The sequence below is a fragment of the Ischnura elegans genome, chromosome 12 (assembly GCF_921293095.1).
Source record: "Ischnura elegans chromosome 12, ioIscEleg1.1, whole genome shotgun sequence".
Taxonomy (NCBI): Eukaryota; Metazoa; Arthropoda; class Insecta; order Odonata; family Coenagrionidae; genus Ischnura; species Ischnura elegans.
The window spans coordinates 47,048,221-47,069,694 of NC_060257.1; the positions used below are offsets into that span (position 1 = coordinate 47,048,221).

Genomic DNA, 21,474 nt, shown 5'->3' on the forward strand with positions numbered 1-21,474 from the left:
TTTCCAAAATGAAAGATGTGAATTCCAACTATCGAGAAAATTTGTCTGATGATTATTTGAAATCAATTCTTACAATTGGCTCATCTAATCTGGTATTGGATTTTAATGAAATTTTGAAGTAAATAAAATGATATCATTCGTCACACTAATTTGGTTGCGTAAAACTAATGGTAAGAATCTATTATTATAATCCTGATTTTTTCCAATAACATTTTTTTATTTCCCCAATTTTATAATCTAATTTTTGAGGAAATTAAATTACTAGCATGATTTATTTTTTATTTATTATATATTCCTTCGGCTCGGATAAATGTGGGAAATACATAACGTGACCCTTAAATTCAAAAGTTTGAAGAATGCTGTAGACTATGATAGTTCAATTCCCTATAACAAAGCCCTCTACAGCCACATCATTGATGTGACCCCGATATTCACGGTGAGTGTTGTTTGTGGGTAGTCAAAGCCAGAAAAAATACAGGATTTCTTGTTTTCTGCAACCATTCGACCAAAATTCATTTAAGCTCCGTATCACACAGATTATCAATTTAAAAAGAAATACTCAATATCACGTCGGATCTTGGGGCAGAGTCTTGTAAAAAATAAAACAAGGCCTTCGAGAGATAATATCTGCCTTCTCACAGCTTTGGCTGCGTGATATCAAGAAATATCAAATTGCGACATGCTTTCGGTATCTCGAATCGAAGCGAAATTCTAGAAGGTGGAAGGTATATAAGCTGCAGCAAGTTGTGCTTCCTTCAGGGTAGCTCCCAGAGCAAGAGTGGTGCGTATTATCTCCTTTCTCAAATCATACTAAGAAATTATTTCAATCAATAAGTACATATTTTCAGTGATAGTTTTTCTTGCACTTTCCTTATATTTTGTTTCACTTTAAATGCAAATTTTACAATCATCTTATACATCTCGTAAAAGTCGGGCATGTAAAATTGGTGACTTCATCGCTAAATTTAAAAGAGTGGATAGTATATTTTTCATACCATGAGTTTTAACACACTTTGTTTCGTAATTACCAGAACTTTCTCACAATATATCTATATAATTTTTTTGTCGGATGACGTTAAACGATTCGATCGTTACTTTTAAGGAAATACGTTTCTCATGTAAAATAAGGAAGTCATTCATCCCAAATAAGTGAAGAAAACTGCTTAACTTGGCACAGTAAAATCAATTTCGATGAAAGATCACTAGGCCTTCCTGGCAAAAATTTATATGACGGCCATTAACGTTCACGATTTCTCTTGAAGCTTTTTATCCAAATACCGAGAAATTATCAACCATGAAGTCACATCTAAATAATACAGTTTCAAATTTATTAATTGCAACAGGATTTAATCCAAAGAACTTCAATAGGTTTTAGCTGCATCAAAATTCTGCAGCTGACAGTTACTCCCACAACGTAACACGTACAGGCTTTTTCACAAGTGTAACATGTCTAAATTCCGCTATCTACTGCCAGAATTTTCATTATTCATCCATTAAAATTTATTTCTTTCGATTTCCCAACGCTTCATTCCTGCTATTATTTTTATGCATATGAAAATCACTCAATTTAATTTATTTACAGATGAAGCTTGCGATTGTGCTCTTTGCTGTCCTAGGACTTTCCTTCGGGGCTGTCCTGCCTCATGGTAAATAAAATTGATTCTGCAATTATGTTTTGCTATTTCTTTCACAACATTAACGGTTGTTACATCCAAATTCATTTCACGCAGGCGGGCAGCAGCCGTTGGTGCACCAACATGACACCCGTAACCTGGGTGACATCCTGCAGGAACTCTTGAACCTTATTCCTTTGAATAAAGTTCTCGAGATCTTTGAAGAGCATATGCAGAATGATCCGCAGGTTCAGAATGCAGTCAAGTACCTTCAGTCAGACGATTTCAAAAAGATCGTCACGACGGTACAGGCAATGCCGGAATTTGACGATGTAAGTACAAGCAATGTGGAAAAGTGGCTACTATTTTTAAATACCTCCCTTATTAGCTAACAGTCAATTCGATGACCCTCTATAAACAATATCACCACAGCTAAAGCGAAGTTGTTTCTCTTAAGGCGTCGATAAAAGTAGTAATATCAGTATATTATTCAAAATTTAAGATACATATTTCGTGACTATAAAATACAATTCAAGGATTAATACCACAGTGAAAAACTATTTAAATAAATCATGACTTATATTTTTACCTACATGAATCCATGGATATGTTTTTTATAAATCACTATCAACTTGTAGAAACAAATCTCTTTACTTTTTGTATAAGACGTTGTATAAAAAAATCTGAAAGGGATGTTAAGTAGCTGTGTATTTCGGGAGTTTTATGTGAAGTTTTCCTCTTTGCTGAATTTCGAAATAATAAAATCAAGGTAATTAAATAGATTATATCAATAAATAATACTACAACGATTCTTATACCTAATTTCAATGTTTTGAATTACATACTTTTCGCAGCAGCTCCGTTAGGGTTCAGTTAACAAAATGAAATCTTTTTCCTTATGTTATATAAAATATATGTAATTTAGAGAAAGGTAGTTTTAGGTCTAGCCAACGTTAATCGGAGCATGATACTGTCGTAGCATTGACTTAAAATAATTTGAAAGTTAAATTAAAAGAAAAGTAATTCAGGATAACGGTTAGTTGAACATGTGACCTAAAGTGTAAGGCATAGTTAACTCCGATTTCTATGCTCCGAAAAAAACTTATCTAGGGATTATAAAACTGGACCTTGGAGTCTTATATTTTTACAGCTACGCTTCTGAAATTAAGTTCAATACCCGTGATTCACCATTGCAATATTATACCGCAACCTCAAATGCAAGCACGAAAAATAGATTTTTTTACTTACTTTTACAGTTCGTTAAGTTCCTGTACGACTCTGGGTTGGACATTTACACATACCTCAACTTCATCAATGACATGTTGGGTCTCCCTCACATCAATCCACCCGTGCGTCAAAGGTTAGTTGCTCCCAAAACAATCATGAGCATGGTCTTCGAGATCCTGTCTATCCTCCCCATCGAGGACATCAAAAACTTCTACCACGAAAAGGTCGAAAACGATCCGGATTTCATCAACCTTCTTGCAAGGATGAGGTCTCCAGAATTCAAGAAGATTGTCGACACACTCCGCGCCATGCCCGAGTACCAAGACTTGCTGAATGGTCTGAGGGAGAATGGAGTTCCAGTTGACGAAATCCTACAGGCCATCAACGGCTTCTTCGGCTGGGGACAAAAACTGCACTCCGCAAGGAACCTCGGTGATCTCTTTGATCAGCTTATGGACCTCATCCCAAAGGATAAAATTCTCGAAATCATCTTGGATCACGTTCAGAATGATCCCGAAGTTCAGGAAGCCATTGCTTACATGAAATCGGACGACTTTAAGACCATCATAACAACTGTTCAATCACTGCCCGCTTTTAGCGAGGTAAGTAGTTAAAATATTTTTAATTATTATTAACAGTTGTTCTGGATAAGTTGTAGTGGAAGCGATTTATCATGCATCAAAGAAAATATGGCAAAATACCGACAGACTGTTTCATTCATGATAAAAAAATTTCGTAAACAATCTGAGTCATGAAAATGTGATCTTCACAAAATAAAAATGTACCCGTAAGAGGAATACATTTTTTGGAACTTCCAATCATATTGATAAGTAACCCAAGGTCAAATCTTGCAAAACTAGCAAACCTATGGATACATTAACAAAGGAAATGCATCATATGTGGTAAAACTTTAGTTATAATGCAAAGTAATTTAAGCAAAAATTGCACCAAATCACGAAAATGAAAGCGCAGGAATTTCCCCAAACTATTGTTCGAATGCATTTTAAATTACAGAATTCTTAAATTGAAAAAGCGATTATCTTTCCTGCCTTATTTCAGTTCGTGCAATACCTTTACGACTCTGGGTTGGATATCTACACATACGTCAATGACTTCAACAACATGTTTGGACTACCGACAATCAAGCCACCAACAGTTTGGATGAGTTACCGCCCAAGAAGCCTCATGGATATGGTGAACGAAATACTGGCAGTCCTGCCTTTGGATGAGATCAAACAGTTTTATCACGATAACCTGGAGAACAATCCTGACTTCATCAACCTCATCAACAGAATCAAATCACCCGAATTCAAGACAATAATCGACGCCTTGCACAGCTTACCTGAATACCAGGATATGTTGGAAAAGCTGAAGTCCCATGGAATACCAGTAGAGGAAATCAAAAAGGCCATAGATAACTTCTTCGGCTGGGGAACCAGGAGCCTTCGTCTCGCCAGTCATCTGGACGACCTCTTCAAGCAGTTTCTGTCACTGATTCCCCTTGAAAAAGTCGGTGCAATCATTGCTAACCACGTTTCCACCGACCCCGAGGTCCAGGAAGCAGTGGCCTTCCTCGAGTCCCCAGAATTCGCCAAGATTGTCGAAGCTGTCGACAACAATCCCGCATACAGAGACGTAAGTACCACAGACACAACAACACAGTAAAATGGAAAAACAGAGGGGATGGGTTGTTGCGGTTCATGATTTCACCTGTGCTTGAGCTTAGAACTGGAATAAGAATTGAAGTCAATAGAATCGCTACCGAAATAGGTAGCAAATAACCCATTTGAAAACATTTCTTGGGTATAATTTATGATGCATAAAATAGAAAAATGTTACTGATAATATTACTCGTAAGATCACTTTATGTGTTATTTTAAGGATTTTTCAAAATATTGAAAACATCCATTTACAGCTATTCAAAATTTATCAATGAAAATAAATAATTTATTAGAACTGGAAACGACTTGTCCTAAAAATGAGGTAAAGCACAAATCATCTTATAAACATAATTCAACGATTTGAAATCAATACAAACCATCTTTTTCTCGGGAAAATATCAATTTAAAATCAGTTAACACGGTTTAAACTAACTCTACATACCACATTCATTAAAGTTGGAAAATAATCATGAAAATGTCTATTGGGAAGGTTGGAGACAAAAGGCTACTTAGCATGTCTTTAAAATGGAAGTATGGAGAGGTTTCACAAAGTAAAGCCTGAAGTTATTAGTTATGTCTTTATAATCCACGATTATTATAACCTTAGGAATATTACCCAGAAACCCGAATATTAGACATTGAAAATGTATGAATAACCTCGCAATGCATCATGAATTCTATCAATGCATGCAATGAGTTCACATATACGCAGGAAAATATAACCAACCAAAATAATGCCATAATAACAGTTAATGTCTTCTGCTGCTTTATCTCGATGTAAATGTAGCACTTGGTTCAACATTCCGCTAAGGATTAAGGAATTTCAGGCACTAACAATATTTATACAATTTCCAGCAGAGGTATCAGAGAGATAACAATTTATTTCCTCCGTAAGGATTTAAGATTTAATTTTACACTGAGTGAATCCTTCAGGGAAGACGTCAAATTACTTGATCAAATATCATACTATTTCCAGCCACAATGATCAAAAGCGTTGACACAGCAACTGCAAAAAGAAAACACAGGCGCCAATGCAGTAGGTACAAGAGTTGAAAGAGCTATTCTAGAAAAAAGAGGGTCTCATGTGTCACCACATCGCTGCGGGATTAATAAAGGTGCTTTTTAATCCATTCCACACGTACAGTGGAGAATTATGTGAATAAATCCCCCTTTTTCAAACCCCCTAGAGAGTGACTGTGATAAGGTTCTTTCGTGACGAGAAAAATCACCAAAATTACGAATAACTACCATATCAGAGCGGTGGTATATTAAGGGAAAATATATCGAGAAGTTTTCAATAAAGAAAAACGTTTTAAGAGAAGAGAATGAGAAACGTATATGTACACTCGTGTAAGATGAAAACCTCCATCAAAAGCAACGAAGTCAAAGAAATAAATCCGAGAAAATTTTAACAAATGCAATTTCAAGGTGTAGGGAATTCTATCATTTACATTTGGGCAGTATAAAAATTCAAGGTGTCTTAGAAGTTTTACGCAATCACAGGTACCAGACATAAGTAGGTATTATAAAAATTAATACACCCATCGGACTCCTAACTATCATATGAGTAAGGTGATAGAGTGTACATATAGGGTATTCATGAAAAAAGAGCAACATCTTATTCAAATTCGATTTTAAGAAACAAAAGTGAGTCTGTTATGAGAGTTTATAGGGAAATTTCAGGCAGAAAACGGACAAAATTCTCACGCAAATCTCGTTAGCTTAAACATCAAATATTTTATTTTTTTACCCCAATGCAGTTGCTCGACTACATCTACAAGGCTGGTATCGACATCTACACCTACGTCAACCTATTCCATAACATTTTGGGCATTCCACCTTACATCCCAGCCGCCATGCATCACCAAACACGAACTATCCTCGGTATGATCGACGAGATCCTTGCAGTCCTACCCCTCCAAGACATGCTGGACTTCTACAACAACACCCTGAAAAACGACCCAGACTTCCAAGCTCTGCTGGCCAAGCTCATGTCACCTGAATTTGCCCAGTTGGTCGCCGACGTTAAGGCCATGCCAGAATACCAGGACATGCTCGACCGCCTCAAGTCACACGGAATTGATGTCGAAGCTATTCAGAAGGAAATCGACGACTTCTTTCACTGGGGAACCAGGAGCCTCCGTCTTGGTACGCACCTTGACGATCTCTTCAAGGAGTTTGTTGCACTCATCCCAGCCGATAAGATCATTGGAATCATCGCCAACCACATCCAGAACGACCCTGAGGTTCAAGAAGCCGTTGCTTTCCTTAAGTCTCCTGAATTCGCCAAGATTGTGGAGGCCGTCGATAACAACCCCGCTTACAGAGATGTGAGTAACAATTACTCCACGTCTACATTTATAGTCGCGAAATGACATAAAATACACCAGTAAATCGTATTGCACAAAATACTTCATAAAAATTATAATTCAGTGATGACAAATTTAATTTAAATCTTTTCTAGTCATATTTTACAGCCCAATAAGTCAGCATGATGATTTATAGTCGTGAAATGAGAAAAAATGCATCAGTAAAACGTGATGCATACAATGCTTCATAAAAATTATAAGTCATTGATGCCAAATTTAACTTAAATCTTTCCCTGGCATATTTTACAGCTCATTAAGTCACTGTCATGTTTTCATTAATCCATAAGTCAACAGGTAGGAAATTATGAAATATGTACAGGAATATTACGGGATTGCAACTAAAATTAGGTCGCATAAAACGTGAATAAAATTCCTAAACTGAAAAATTACATTTCATAATGCAAAATAAATAATTACTTTCGAAGGGAAACAATTACAGAATGACTTCAATTTTTATACATTAAATATGTAGATTTTAAAACGTATTTTCAAATTATTACCTCTTTCCTAACGACCATCACAAAATTGCCTAATATTATCTCCTAATTAGCTATCTAACTATATTCACCGATCTTATATTAACCAATTCTATATATATAATTAACTATCAACAATTAATTCTACTAAAATAAACTGAGGAATTTTACTTCGACCAAATTAAAAACCTGAAACTGATTTCTTCCGCTCATAGCTTCTCGATTACATCTACAAGGCCGGAGTCGATATCTACGCTTACGTCAACCTGCTCCATAACATCTTCGGCATTCCCCCAATTACCCCTCCCGTCCTCCGCCGCCAGTCACGCACCATCCTCGGTATGATCGACGAGATCCTCGCTGTACTGCCACTCCAGGAAATGGAAGACTTCTACAACAACAAGCTGATGAACGACCCAGACTTCCAGGCCCTGCTCGCCAAGCTCATGTCACCTGAATTTGTTCAGTTGGTCGCCGACGTTAAGGCCATGCCAGAATACCAGGATATGCTAGCCCGCCTAAAGTCACACGGAATTGATGTCGAAGCTATCCAGAAGAAAATCGACGACTTCTTTCACTGGGGAACCAGGAGCCTCCGTCTTGGTACGCACCTTGACGATCTCTTCAAGGAGTTTGTTGCCCTCATCCCAGCCGACAAGATCATTGGTATCATCGCCAACCACATCCAGAACGACCCCGAGGTCCAAGAAGCTGTTGCTTTCCTTAAGTCTCCTGACTTCGCCAAGATTGTGGAAGCCGTCGACAACAACCCCGCGTACAGAGATGTGAGTAACAATTACGCCAAGTATATTAATATTTATCGTCATGAAATTACATAAAATACGCCAGTAAATCGTTATGCAAAAAATAATTCATAAAAATAATAAGTCATAGATGCCAAATTTTAACGTCATTCTTTCCTTGCCAAATTTTACAATTCAAAAGTCACTGTTACGTTCTCATAAATCCTAAAGTCAACAGGTAAGAAAAATTGAAACACATGCACGAACGTTACGGGTTGCAAAAATAATTAGGCCACAACTATACGATAATGAAATTTATAAACTGAAAAATGACATTTTATAACCTTAAATAAATAATAACTTTCGAAAGGAAAGAATTACTTACAAGAATAACCTTAAATTTTATACATTAAACATAAAGGATTTTAAAAGGTTTTTTTCAATATTACCCATTTCCTACCGACTAAGTGAAAATTGCCTAATAATATTACCCCTAATTAATTCTACTATCAGTAACTGTAGAATTTATATGTTGACCGTATTATGAACGCGATCTTGATTTCTTCCCCACTTAGCTTCTCGATTACATCTACAAGGCCGGAGTCGATATCTACTCTTACGTCAACCTGCTCCACAACATCTTCGGCATTCCCCCAATTACCCCTCCCGTCCTCCGCCGCCAGTCACGCACCATCCTCGGTATGATCGACGAGATCCTCGCTGTCCTGCCACTCCAGGAAATGAAAGACTTCTACAACAACAAGCTGATGAACGACCCAGACTTCCAGGCTCTGCTCGCCAAGCTCATGTCACCGGAATTTGCCCAGTTGGTCGCCGAAGTTAAGGCCATGCCAGAATACCAGGATATGCTAGCCCGCCTCAAGTCACACGGAATTGATGTTGAAGCTATTCAGAAGGAAATCGACGACTTCTTTCACTGGGGAACCAGGAGCCTCCGTCTTGGTACGCACCTTGACGATCTCTTCAAGGAGTTTGTTGCACTCATCCCAGCCGACAAGATCATTGGAATCATCGCCAACCACATTCAGAACGACCCCGAGGTTCAAGAAGCCGTTGCTTTCCTTAAGTCTCCTGACTTCGCCAAGATTGTGGAGGCCGTCGATAACAACCCCGCGTACAGAGATGTGAGTAACAATTACGCCACGTCTATTTATATTCTTAGTCGTGAAATGACATAAAATACACCAGTATATCGTTATGCGCAAAAAACTTCATAAAATGTATAAATCATTGATGACAAATTTAATTTAAATCTTTTCTGGGCTATTTTACAGCCCAATAAGTCAGCTTGATGTTTTCATAAATCCTAAAGACAAAAGATAGGAAAACTTGAAATATGAACACGAACGTTACGGGATTGCAACAAAAACTAGGTCGCAGCAAAATGTGAATGAAATTCATAAACTGATAAATGACATTTTCATTCCTCAAATAAATAATAAACATTGAACGGAAACAATATATAGAATATCATTAATTTTTATACATAAATTATAAAGGTTTTCAAAAGGTATTTTCTCATAATGCCTCTACCCTAACGACTTAGAGAAAATTGTCTAATAATATCACCACTAACTAACTATCACCGATTAATTCTACTACCAGTAAAAGTAGAATTTAAATATCGACCGTATAATAAACGTGATCCTGGTTTCTTCCCATCATAGCTTCTCGATTACATCTACAAGGCCGGAGTCGATATCTACTCTTACGTCAACCTGCTCCACAACATCTTCGGCATTCCCCCTATTACCCCTCCCGTCCTCCGCCGCCAGTCACGCACCATCCTCGGTATGATCGACGAGATCCTCGCTGTCCTGCCACTCCAGGAAATGAAAGACTTCTACAACAACAAGCTGATGAACGACCCAGACTTCCAGGCTCTGCTCGCCAAGCTCATGTCACCGGAATTTGCCCAGTTGGTCGCCGAAGTTAAGGCCATGCCAGAATACCAGGATATGCTAGCCCGCCTCAAGTCACACGGAATTGATGTCGAAGCTATTCAGAAGGAAATCGACGACTTCTTTCACTGGGGAACCAGGAGCCTCCGTCTTGGCACCCACCTTGACGATCTCTTCAAGGAGTTTGTTGCCCTCATCCCAGCCGACAAGATCATTGGTATCATCGCCAACCACATCCAGAACGACCCCGAGGTCCAAGAGGCTGTTGCTTTCCTTAAGTCTCCTGACTTCGCCAAGATCGTAATGGCCGTTGATAACAGCCCAGCCTTCATGGATGTGAGTATATTTAAGATTTATTTTTGAATTAAACTATAAATTATAATTCTGGATGTTAGTATAATAACTTTTGCGAGTTACATTGAATTATTGTCATAATTTTAAATAATATTTAACTTAGCTTGAACTGAATTTTCACGAAGCGGCATATTCCCCACACTAATCCGTTTCAATAATACTAATAATATGTATAAAGTCAAGATTTTTTTTCATTATACAAATTGAAATTCTGAATGTAAATATCACAGCTTTTGCGATTTTCTTTGTCGTATGTCATATTTTTTAAAGCAATTTAAAATGCACTTTACTCAGCAACATACTCCTCAAATTAGCCCGTTCAAATAGAACTGAAAATATTAAGAAAGTCAATCTTCGTTTGAGAGATTGATTCAAATATTAGTAGTAGCTATAGAAAGGTTGGCTGGCCAAAGCCTTCCTCTGCTGAAGTTCGTAAAAAATGACCACTCAAACCGCAGAAAATACATTCACTGGGTTAGAAGTTTGGCCAGATATCGTTCTTCATTTCATGTCTAACGTAATATGCGAAATAAAATATTTCATCTGATAGAAAATATGACATTCAATTTCCAATAGTACTCATTTTACCATGATCATTAACACGGCAATAACCGCTAGATGTTTCTTCCTTAAGCCTAAGATTATTTTTTCGGGGATTTTTCACTAATTTTCTTTCCTAGATGACAAAAATATTTATCGGGAAAGGTTTTTTATCCATTGCCAGAAGTAATTTTATATTAACCTAAGTTTTACAATCACTATATTCAAAATAAATCAATACTCGATGAAAAACAAATTAACTAATTCTCCGGTGTCATTTTCCGACGCTTACAGTTGGTCGACTACATCTACAAGGCCGGCATTGACATCTACTCCTACATTAATCTCGTCCACGACATCCTTGGCCTACCCCACATTAATCCACCACTCTTCCGCCGCCAATCTCGCACCCTCCTTGGTATGATTGACGAAATCCTAGCCGTCCTCCCCCTCCAGGAGATGCAAGACTTCTACAACAACAAACTGAAGAACGACCCTGACTTCATCGCCCTTCTAGCTAAGCTCAGTTCCCCTGAATTCGCTCAACTGGTTGCTGACGTCAAGGCCATGCCAGAATACCAGGATATGCTTGACCGTCTCAAGTCCCACGGAATTGATGTCGCCGCCATCCAGAAGGAAATCGACGACTTTTTCGGCTGGGGATTCAGGAATGTCCGCCTAGGTTCTCATCTCGACGATCTCTTCAAGGAATTCGTTTCCCTTATCCCAATCGACAAGATTGCCGGAATTGTCGCCAACCACCTCCAGAACGACCCTGAGGTCCAGGAAGCTTTCGCTTTCCTCAAGTCACCCGAGTTCGCCAAGATTGTTGAGGCAGTTGACAACAGCGCAGCATTCAAGGATGTGAGTAATTCTGCTAACATTTTTACACTTTTCTGCACTAAATAAAAAGTAAATTAATTTGCTACACGGAAACGGTTTAAATTTTTCCGAGACAGACTTAAAAAATAATATTTCATTCCACCAAGTCACTAGTGCAGTGCACCTACGTTGACAAATATTAAAACACTTTTTGAGATAGTCACACGACTGATTTTTTTGACGATGAGGACGTTTTACTTAATATTTTTATCACCATGAGGGCCATTCAAAATCATTAAATCTTTAAATGTTATGCTCTTTTTAGTGTTTAGTAAATCGCGAACCTCAATTGCAATCGCCTCTGATTTAGTAAAATAAACACTTAAACTGAAATCAATAAAACATCTTTTCTACTGGGCATTCTGTAAATGCACTAACAACTAAAATAGAATGCAAATAAATATCATTTAAGACCTTTCGTGGAGAATGTATTTCCCAATTCGCTGGAAAACACCCTAAAAAATAAGATGTGCAAAACATTGCTATTAGTGATATATCTATTATAGATATAGCTATTAGTGATTACATAATTGTTCAAAATGGGATTGTTAATTCTTCTTTAGTAATATTCACAATACTTCACCGAAATCGAGAAAATATTTCCTAAAAACGTGGGTATGGAAAAATTCTGGGCCTTCACGTTGAATTTATTGTCTTAGCGGTCGAATGTTAGGTTCAACTCGAAAGTGTGGACAGCTACTTCAAAGCACTGCAAAAAGGGCTCGAATCAATTGAGGTCTTGACTCGATCCGTTAAGAAAATCAGGGGAGGTTTACTTTGAACGCAGTAGTAGTCAATGGGTATTGATATATCGCAAGCAGAATACACTTATTTAAGAACAAGGGCAAATACTATAATTACGGATTTCTTTCGTTTGATATATTACTTATTATGATCACGAGTACGGCAAGAATTGATTCAATATTCTCAGAAACAAGACGAGATGAAATTATATCCATCTTACATTATCCTATTTTTTTTCAACTATGCCATCACGAACCTTATAGGCAATGAGATCGTCACAAGATTTAAATTTTAACGATGAGAACGATTTAATTAATACCAAAACGTAGGCTGAATTCTAGTTCACAAAGAAATACTCATTTTCACGTCTTAGTAACCGCGAGTCTGGATAATAGTTGCGATGTATCAATACGGGCCACAGCTTTTTAAGTCCAATTCGACATTCAAACCTGGTTTTATTGGGGAATTAAAATTATCTAACAAAACACCCATTCATGTTTCCTTCTGATATCTGTTCAACATATTAAGTAGGTCAACTGCATCTCCAAGGCTGACGTCGACATTTCCTCCATTATCAACCGCGTTCAGAACCTTCTCGGACTTCTTCACATCAACCCACTAACACCCCTTCGCCGGTATCGCACCCTGCTAGGTATTATCGACGAGTATCTCGCTCCATGACGGAATACATGCTGTCTTTCTTTATTTAAAAAATTAAAGCATACGCAAAATGAAAATATAATGCGTTAATATGTCATCAACACAGAATGCATTTAATTGAGCCAAAACTCGAGTAATGACCAACACATATTATATCTTCTATTGCAGTTGGTTGACTACATCTACAAGGCTGGCGTTGACATTTACTCCTATATCAACCTCGTTCACGATATCCTCGGCCTACCTCACATCAACCCACCAACCTCCCGCCGACAGGCTCGTACCCTCCTCGGAATGATCGACGAGATCCTCGCTGTTCTTCCCCTCCAAGAGATGTTGGACTTCTACAACAACAAGGTTAAGAACGATCCAGACTTCATCGCTCTCCTCGCCAAGCTCAAGGCTCCAGAATTCGCCCAGTTGGTCGCACAAGTTAAGGCCATGCCCGAATACCAGGATATGCTCGACCGTCTTAAGGCCCATGGAGTTGATGTCGCTGCCATCCAGAAGGAAATCGACGACTTTTTCGGCTGGGGATCAAGGAGCCTCCGTCTTGGTTCTCATCTCGACGATCTCTTCAAGGAATTCGTTTCCCTTATCCCAATCGACAAGATTGCTGGAATTGTCGCCAATCACCTCCAGAACGACCCTGAGGTCCAGGAAGCTTTCGCTTTCCTCAAATCACCCGAGTTCGCCAAGATCATTATGGCCGTTGACGACAGCGCAGCATTCAAGGATGTGAGTATTGTGTGAAATGGATCTGAGATTTTTACGGTTACCATTTTACCTGGACTAAATATAGAGCGAAAACCATTGATCTTCGGAAATATATATACATATGCTCCCCACCCATTTCCTAGCGGACCTTAATTTTACTTAAAATCATAGTTGCTAATAATAGTCGCATAAATTTCCTTCACAACGCTTTTTACTCATTCCACAATAGTAAAAAGTAATTAATTTTGCATTTCACTCTGAATTAAAGACTCAATTGACCTAATTTAATTAGTATAAAAATTTTTGTAGGCCTGATTCGTTAAAAAATAGGTTAAAGGCAAAATTATTATACTCTAAGAAAATACCTAAAGTATACAAAATTAAATCACCACGTTAAAACTCCACTATATTTCCAATGAATTTTCCTTCCTATTTTGCAGTTGGTCGATTACATATACAAGGCTGGCGTTGACATTTACTCCTACATCAACCTCGTCCACGATATCCTTGGCCTTCCTCACATCAACCCACCAACCTCCCGCCGACAGGCTCGTACTCTCCTCGGGATGATCGACGAGATCCTCGCTGTCCTTCCCCTCCAAGAGATGTTGGACTTCTACAACAACAAGGTTAAGAACGATCCAGACTTCATCGCTCTCCTCGCCAAGCTCAAGGCTCCAGAATTCGCCCAGTTGGTCGCACAAGTTAAGGCCATGCCCGAATACCAGGATATGCTCGACCGTCTTAAGGCCCATGGAGTTGATGTCGCTGCCATCCAGAAGGAAATCGACGACTTTTTCGGCTGGGGATCAAGGAGCCTCCGTCTTGGTTCTCATCTCGACGATCTCTTCAAGGAATTCGTTTCCCTTATCCCAATCGACAAGATTGCTGGAATTGTCGCCAATCACCTCCAGAACGACCCTGAGGTCCAGGAAGCTTTCGCTTTCCTCAAATCACCCGAGTTCGCCAAGATCATTATGGCCGTTGACGACAGCGCAGCATTCAAGGATGTGAGTATTGTGTGAAATGGATCTGAGATTTTTACGGTTACCATTTTACCTGGACTAAATATAGAGCGAAAACCATTGATCTTCGGAAATATATATACATATGCTCCCCACCCATTTCCTAGCGGACCTTAATTTTACTTAAAATCATAGTTGTTATTAATAGTCGCATAAATTTCCTTCACAACGCTTTTTACTCATTCCACAATAGTAAAAAGTAATTCATTTTGAATTTCACTCTGAATTAAAGACTCAATTGACCTATTTTAATTAGTATTAAATTTTTTGTATGCCTGATTCGTTAAAAAATAGGTTAAAGGCAAAATTATTATACTCTAAGAAAATACCTAAAGTATTAAAAATTAAACCACCACGTTAAAACTCCACTATATTTCCAATGAATTTTCCTTCCTCTTTTGCAGTTGGTCGATTACATATACAAGGCTGGCGTTGACATTTACTCCTACATCAACCTCGTCCACGATATCCTTGGCCTTCCTCACATCAACCCACCAACCTCCCGCCGCCAGTCTCGTACCCTCCTCGGGATGATCGACGAGATCCTCGCTGTCCTTCCCCTCCAAGAGATGTTGGACTTCTACAACAACAAGGTTAAGAACGATCCAGACTTCATCGCTCTCCTCGCCAAGCTCAAGGCTCCAGAATTCGCCCAGTTGGTCGCACAAGTTAAGGCCATGCCCGAATACCAGGATATGCTCGACCGTCTTAAGGCCCATGGAGTTGATGTCGCTGCCATCCAGAAGGAAATCGACGACTTTTTCGGCTGGGGATCAAGGAGCCTCCGTCTTGGTTCTCATCTCGACGATCTCTTCAAGGAATTCGTTTCCCTTATCCCAATCGACAAGATTGCTGGAATTGTCGCCAATCACCTCCAGAACGACCCTGAGGTCCAGGAAGCTTTCGCTTTCCTCAAGTCACCCGAGTTCGCCAAGATCATTATGGCCGTTGACGACAGCGCAGCATTCAAGGATGTGAGTAATATGTGAGGTGGATATGAGCTTCTTTGGAGATGCACTTTCATTGAAACTAAATTAATAGAGAATGCATTGACTAGTCGGATATTTGTTACATGTTAAAATATTTCCTGGGGTTTAGGTCAACGAATGTTATACAAACAAGTTATAGCCAATGTTTCTGTTTATTTACAACCATCATCAGGGCTATGAAAGAAAAAAAATAAGAATATAACATATGCTTGTCGAATATTGGTTCATATATTAAATTTAAAAAGAGCAAATTGTGCCAATATCAATGCGTTTTTAATTCTTAGCGGTAGATTTAAATTAGAGAGAATAGAATATTTCGTAACTCAAACAAAAGGTAACTCTGTAAACTTAGTTAGTATATTACTTAGCCCTTTTCGTATGCATTATGACGGCAATACTTCCTTTCTAGACGGATATTTATATTTTCTTCACAAAACCATTAGCAATACATCTATTTCACAGATTAATAGTCGTAATTTATATTAATTTATGTCGAATAAAATTCCTTCATAAATACTTCTCACTCACCATTCAAATGTAAAACATAATTTTTTGGCCTACATTTCACATTGAGGGAGTAATTTAGCCTTTTTGAATTAAAATAAAACTTTTATTTTTCTTCTATGTTCAAAAGTACCATGGCATAGGTAAAATTTAAATATATTGCCTTAATATTTCATCAATTAAGAATGTATTTTATTACGCCAAAAATGATCAACACGAATTCTATCTCCTCTTGTAGTTGGTCGACTACATCTACAAGGCTGGCGTTGACATTTACTCCTACATCAATCTCGTCCACGATATCCTCGGCCTTCCTCACATCAACCCACCAAACTTCCGCCGCCAGTCTCGTACCCTCCTCGGGATGATCGACGAGATCCTCGCTGTCCTTCCCCTCCAAGAGATGTTGGACTTCTACAACAACAAGGTTAAGAACGATCCAGACTTCATCGCTCTCCTCGCCAAGCTAAAGGCTCCGGAATTCGCCCAGTTGGTCGCACAAGTTAAGGCCATGCCCGAATACCAGGATATGCTCGACCGTCTTAAGGCCCATGGAGTTGATGTCGCTGCCATCCAGAAGGAAATCGACGACTTTTTCGGCTGGGGATCAAGGAGCCTCCGTCTTGGTTCTCATCTCGACGATCTCTTCAAGGAATTCGTTTCCCTTATCCCAATCGACAAGATTGCTGGAATTGTCGCCAATCACCTCCAGAACGACCCTGAGGTCCAGGAAGCTTTCGCTTTCCTCAAGTCACCCGAGTTCGCCAAGATCGTTATGGCCGTTGACGACAGCGCAGCATTCAAGGATGTGAGTATTATGTGAGGTGGTTCTGAGATATTTTTGGAGTCATACTTATGCCTGAAGTAAACTAATCCCGAAAGAACTTACCTGTAAGATCTTGGTTCAAATGCCTTTTCTTTACAGAGATACCCATTGCTAATTCCAGGTGTTTTACATTCCTAGTTGTACATTTTAATCATAGGGCATATAACATTTAGATATTTTAAATCATGTGTACCTGCACCCATGATAAGTTGAATACTTGGCCTCTACGCATCTATTATCACATCCATACTTCCTTTCTAGATGTAAATATATATTTTCTTCACTCAACGATATACCAGGCCCTAATTTCCCTTGAATTTTCGCTGCGTAATTATTTTCGAACTCACTCCCTTCAAAAATACTTGTTACTCCCACCAAACGCATAAAAATGAATCTATTTTAGCTTTTCATTCTACGTATAAGGGGCATTTTACCATGAAACCCATTATAGCAACACTTACTCTTGGCATCATGAGTTGAAAAAATATAGAATAGTTAGATTCAAATATACGGATAAACACCTCATGAATTCAGAATGCATGCCATTATGCCTAAACTCCAGTAATGACCAACACATGTTCTATCTTCTATTGCAGTTGGTTGACTACATCTACAAGGCTGGCGTTGACATTTACTCCTACATCAACCTCGTCCACGATATCCTTGGCCTTCCTCACATCAACCCACCAACCTCCCGCCGCCAGTCTCGTACTCTCCTCGGGATGATCGACGAGATCCTCGCTGTCCTTCCCCTCCAAGAGATGTTGGACTTCTACAACAACAAGGTTAAGAACGATCCAGACTTCATCGCTCTCCTCGCCAAGCTCAAGGCTCCGGAATTCGCCCAGTTGGTCGCACAAGTTAAGGCCATGCCCGAATACCAGGATATGCTCGACCGTCTTAAGGCCCATGGAGTTGATGTGGCTGCCATCCAGAAGGAAATCGACGACTTTTTCGGCTGGGGATCAAGGAGCCTCCGTCTTGGTTCTCATCTCGATGATCTCTTCAAGGAATTCGTTTCCCTTATCCCCATCGACAAGATTGCCGGAATCGTAGCCAACCATCTCCAGAACGACCCTGAGGTCCAGGAAGCCTTTGCTTTCCTCAAGTCACCCGAGTTCGCCAAGATCGTTGAGGCCGTTGACAACAGCGCAGCATTCAAGGATGTGAGTATTGCATGATGTGGATCTGAGACTTTTTAAGTAATCGGTATACCTGGACTGAATTTAGGGCGAAATTACTTTCTCTACGAATCGCTGATCAAATATCCCTTTTAAAGGTCTAGCTAATGCTAATATCAAGTGTTTCAAATTGGTAGTCCTAGATTTAATTCACTGAACTGCTGATACCTTAACATTGCAGAATTCCATCTCAAGTTAGGTAAATATTAACTTTTCTTCCCACAACCTAACCTTTAACTGTGGAATAGGATGAAAAATTGCATCACACTTGTCTTGAAAACAACTGTGTATTGAATTCAAAGAGTAAGTTGCAGGAAGATAAGTTTTTATTGTAGGTACAACATTATAACCAGAAAACCTAGGGACTATCATTTTCCAAATAGGGATGATTTGAAAAAAATGTTTTCATAAATATATTTTTTCACGCTACACTCGTACAACAGACCTAATCAATTTTCGAATTTCATTCAACATAAAACTACCCATTCCACATTCAACCGTTTTTTAATTCACAGAAGACTTTTTGATGGCTTCTTTGTCAAAAAAAAACACGGCATAGTTAGAGTGAAAATATTCTGCCAAAATACTTCATCAATACAGTATGCATCTCACATTTCCATAACTAGAGTATATCCCAACACATATTCTTTCTCCTTTTTACAGTTGGTCGACTACATCTACAAGGCTGGCGTTGACATTTACTCCTACATCAACCTCGTTCACGACATTCTCGGCCTTCCTCACATCAACCCACCAACCTCCCGCCGCCAGTCTCGTACCCTCCTCGGGATGATCGACGAGATCCTAGCTGTCCTTCCCCTCCAAGAGATGTTGGACTTCTACAACAACAAGGTTAAGAACGATCCAGACTTCATTGCTCTCCTCGCCAAGCTCAAGGCTCCAGAATTCGCCCAGTTGGTCGCACAAGTTAAGGCCATGCCCGAATACCAGGATATGCTCGACCGTCTTAAGGCCCATGGAGTTGATGTGGCTGCCATCCAGAAGGAAATCGACGACTTTTTCGGCTGGGGATCAAGGAGCCTCCGTCTTGGTTCTCATCTCGACGATCTCTTCAAGGAATTCGTTTCCCTTATCCCAATCGATAAGATTGCTGGAATTGTCGCTAACCACCTCCAGAACGACCCTGAGGTCCAAGAAGCCTTCGCTTTCCTTAAGTCACCCGAATTCGCCAAGATCGTTGAGGCCATTGACAGCAGCCCAGCATTCACGGACGTGAGTAATCTATGACATGGTACTAAGCTACATTTCCAGTAAACGCTCAACCTTACTAATTACAATTACTTGCATTTAGGGTCTTGCCTCATATTTCTCTTTTCGAAAGATCAAAATATCACTAATTTTAACCTTTTGTAATTCGTGGTCCTAGCTTTAAATAAAAAATTGTATAAAATTGATTTTTTTTGGAAACACAAGAGCGATGTGAATATAATTTTTCTATAAATACTTATTAATTACACTACACGCTTAAAAGCTATTTAATTTGCCTTTTCATTTCACATTCAAGGAGCAATTTATTCTTTTTGATTTAAAGTAACATTATTCTTGGCCTCATTAAAAAAATAGCATAAGGCGAATGCGTATGTACTGAGAAAATGATTCATGCAGACGAACATGCGAAAACTCGAGTTAATGGTGAATAAATACTCGTTTTATTGCAGTTGGTCGATTACATCTACAAGGCTGGCGTTGACATTTATGCCTACATCAACCTCGTTCACGATATCCTCGGTCTTCCTCACATCAAACCACCGCTCTCCCGTCGTCAATCGCGCACCCTCCTTGGCATGATCGACGAGATCCTCGCTGTCCTTCCCCTCCAAGATATGCTGGACTTCTACAACAGCAAGCTGAAGGACGACCCAGACTTCCAAGCTCTCCTCGCCAAGCTGAGGGCTCCGGAATTCGCTCAGTTGGTTGCCCAAGTTAAGGCCATGCCCGAATACCAGGATATGCTCGACCGTCTCAAGGCCCATGGAGTTGATGTCGCTGCGATCCAGAAGGAAATTGACGACTTCTTTGGCTGGGGATTGTAAATACAACCACCATTCCGACTAACTGTATATTTGTTGAAGTTTGTAAACTATTATTGGCGTTCGAAATAAATTTATTTTAAAATATCTTCTTGTTTTAGTATTTTTTTAGATGATTCATCGTTTTATTTATATTACAACAATTTTTAATAAAATAATTGAAGTCCAATGATAGTTGATGGGTACATTCATTTAGAAAAGACACTACGAAGTTCATAGTTTACGTGTTTGTTACAAATGAAATAAGCATTTTTACCGGATTAAATGGCGCTTGTAGCGTGACCTGATATTTCTCGATATGATTTTTAAACAAAAATCCTCGGAAAAATTGCTATAATTAATTATTAAATCATTTAATTGAGAACTTTTTAGCTTCGCTAATGGTTTTCAAGACTTCATCTGTTGCCTGATCAATATCTGTGCCATATATTCTCATTAAAGTGTAATCAGCATAATTAGTGGATGCCGTGGTATTCGCACAGTCAAAAAAACATTACTATATATTAGATACCAAATACGAGGTGTCCTAAAATGGATGCCCTCGGTTCAGTGTTCGGAATATCCCTCTAAAATGTTTACCGTCACTAATAATTCAAACACCCACAATCCATAAGAATTTCAAAACGTATCAATAAGGATGGAGCTCCGTATGAATAATACAGTTCACCTAATATTTTATATCTCAGATATATCTTTTAAGGTTTTAATTTCGGTTATTTTTAACATAACTTATCAAAATTATTGGAGTGGCGCTTTTGGACCGGGATTCTTTAATTTCAACGCGACATCACTGCATGAGGATTGCTAGGAGATTAGCGAAAGTGTACACCTATGATACATAAGGTTTGAAATGGGCTAAGTAGAAGGGTCGGCCAATTTTTTTTTAATTTCGCGATCAAATTCGCCATATGCGGGAAAGTTATCTCATTATGTTAGGGTTTCAGATCAGATTTTTCTTTCAAAATCAGATAATATTTACCTCTGCCGACC

The 21,474-nt window shown here is 38.8% G+C and overlaps 1 protein-coding gene across 10 annotated transcripts; it reads left to right on the forward strand.

The window, feature by feature from the left end:
- The first annotated feature begins 757 nt into the window (after positions 1-757).
- On the forward strand, positions 758-20,571 carry LOC124168644. Of its 10 annotated transcripts, XM_046546896.1 has the most exons (17): positions 760-781; positions 1,583-1,646; positions 1,731-1,945; positions 2,870-3,442; positions 3,900-4,475; positions 6,262-6,831; positions 7,562-8,131; positions 8,665-9,234; positions 9,778-10,347; positions 11,200-11,769; positions 13,360-13,929; positions 14,349-14,918; positions 15,338-15,907; positions 16,665-17,234; positions 17,849-18,418; positions 19,097-19,666; positions 20,113-20,571. In XM_046546896.1, exons 2-17 carry the CDS (start codon positions 1,583-1,585, stop codon positions 20,485-20,487), a joined length of 8,073 nt encoding a protein of 2,690 aa, XP_046402852.1. In that variant the 5' UTR covers positions 760-781; the 3' UTR covers positions 20,488-20,571. The 10 variants fall into 10 exon arrangements, with proteins under 10 accessions (XP_046402861.1, XP_046402858.1, XP_046402857.1 ...); XM_046546902.1 differs by lacking the exon at positions 19,097-19,666 and having other exon boundaries at positions 759-781; XM_046546901.1 differs by lacking the exon at positions 17,849-18,418 and having other exon boundaries at positions 759-781.
- The last annotated feature ends 903 nt before the right edge of the window (positions 20,572-21,474 follow it).

What these genes read in the sequence shown, in the direction of transcription:
- LOC124168644 (XM_046546896.1), top strand. Translation starts at nt 1,583, where the DNA reads ATGAAGCTTGCGATTGTGCTCTTTGCTGTCCTAGGACTTTCCTTCGGG. An exon ending in CGGGGCTGTCCTGCCTCATG is followed by an intron (nt 1,647 to 1,730) that starts GTAAATAAAATT and finishes CATTTCACGCAG; the next exon opens with GCGGGCAGCAGCCGTTGGTG. An exon ending in ACAGCGCAGCATTCAAGGAT is followed by an intron (nt 13,930 to 14,348) that starts GTGAGTATTGTG and finishes CCTATTTTGCAG; the next exon opens with TTGGTCGATTACATATACAA.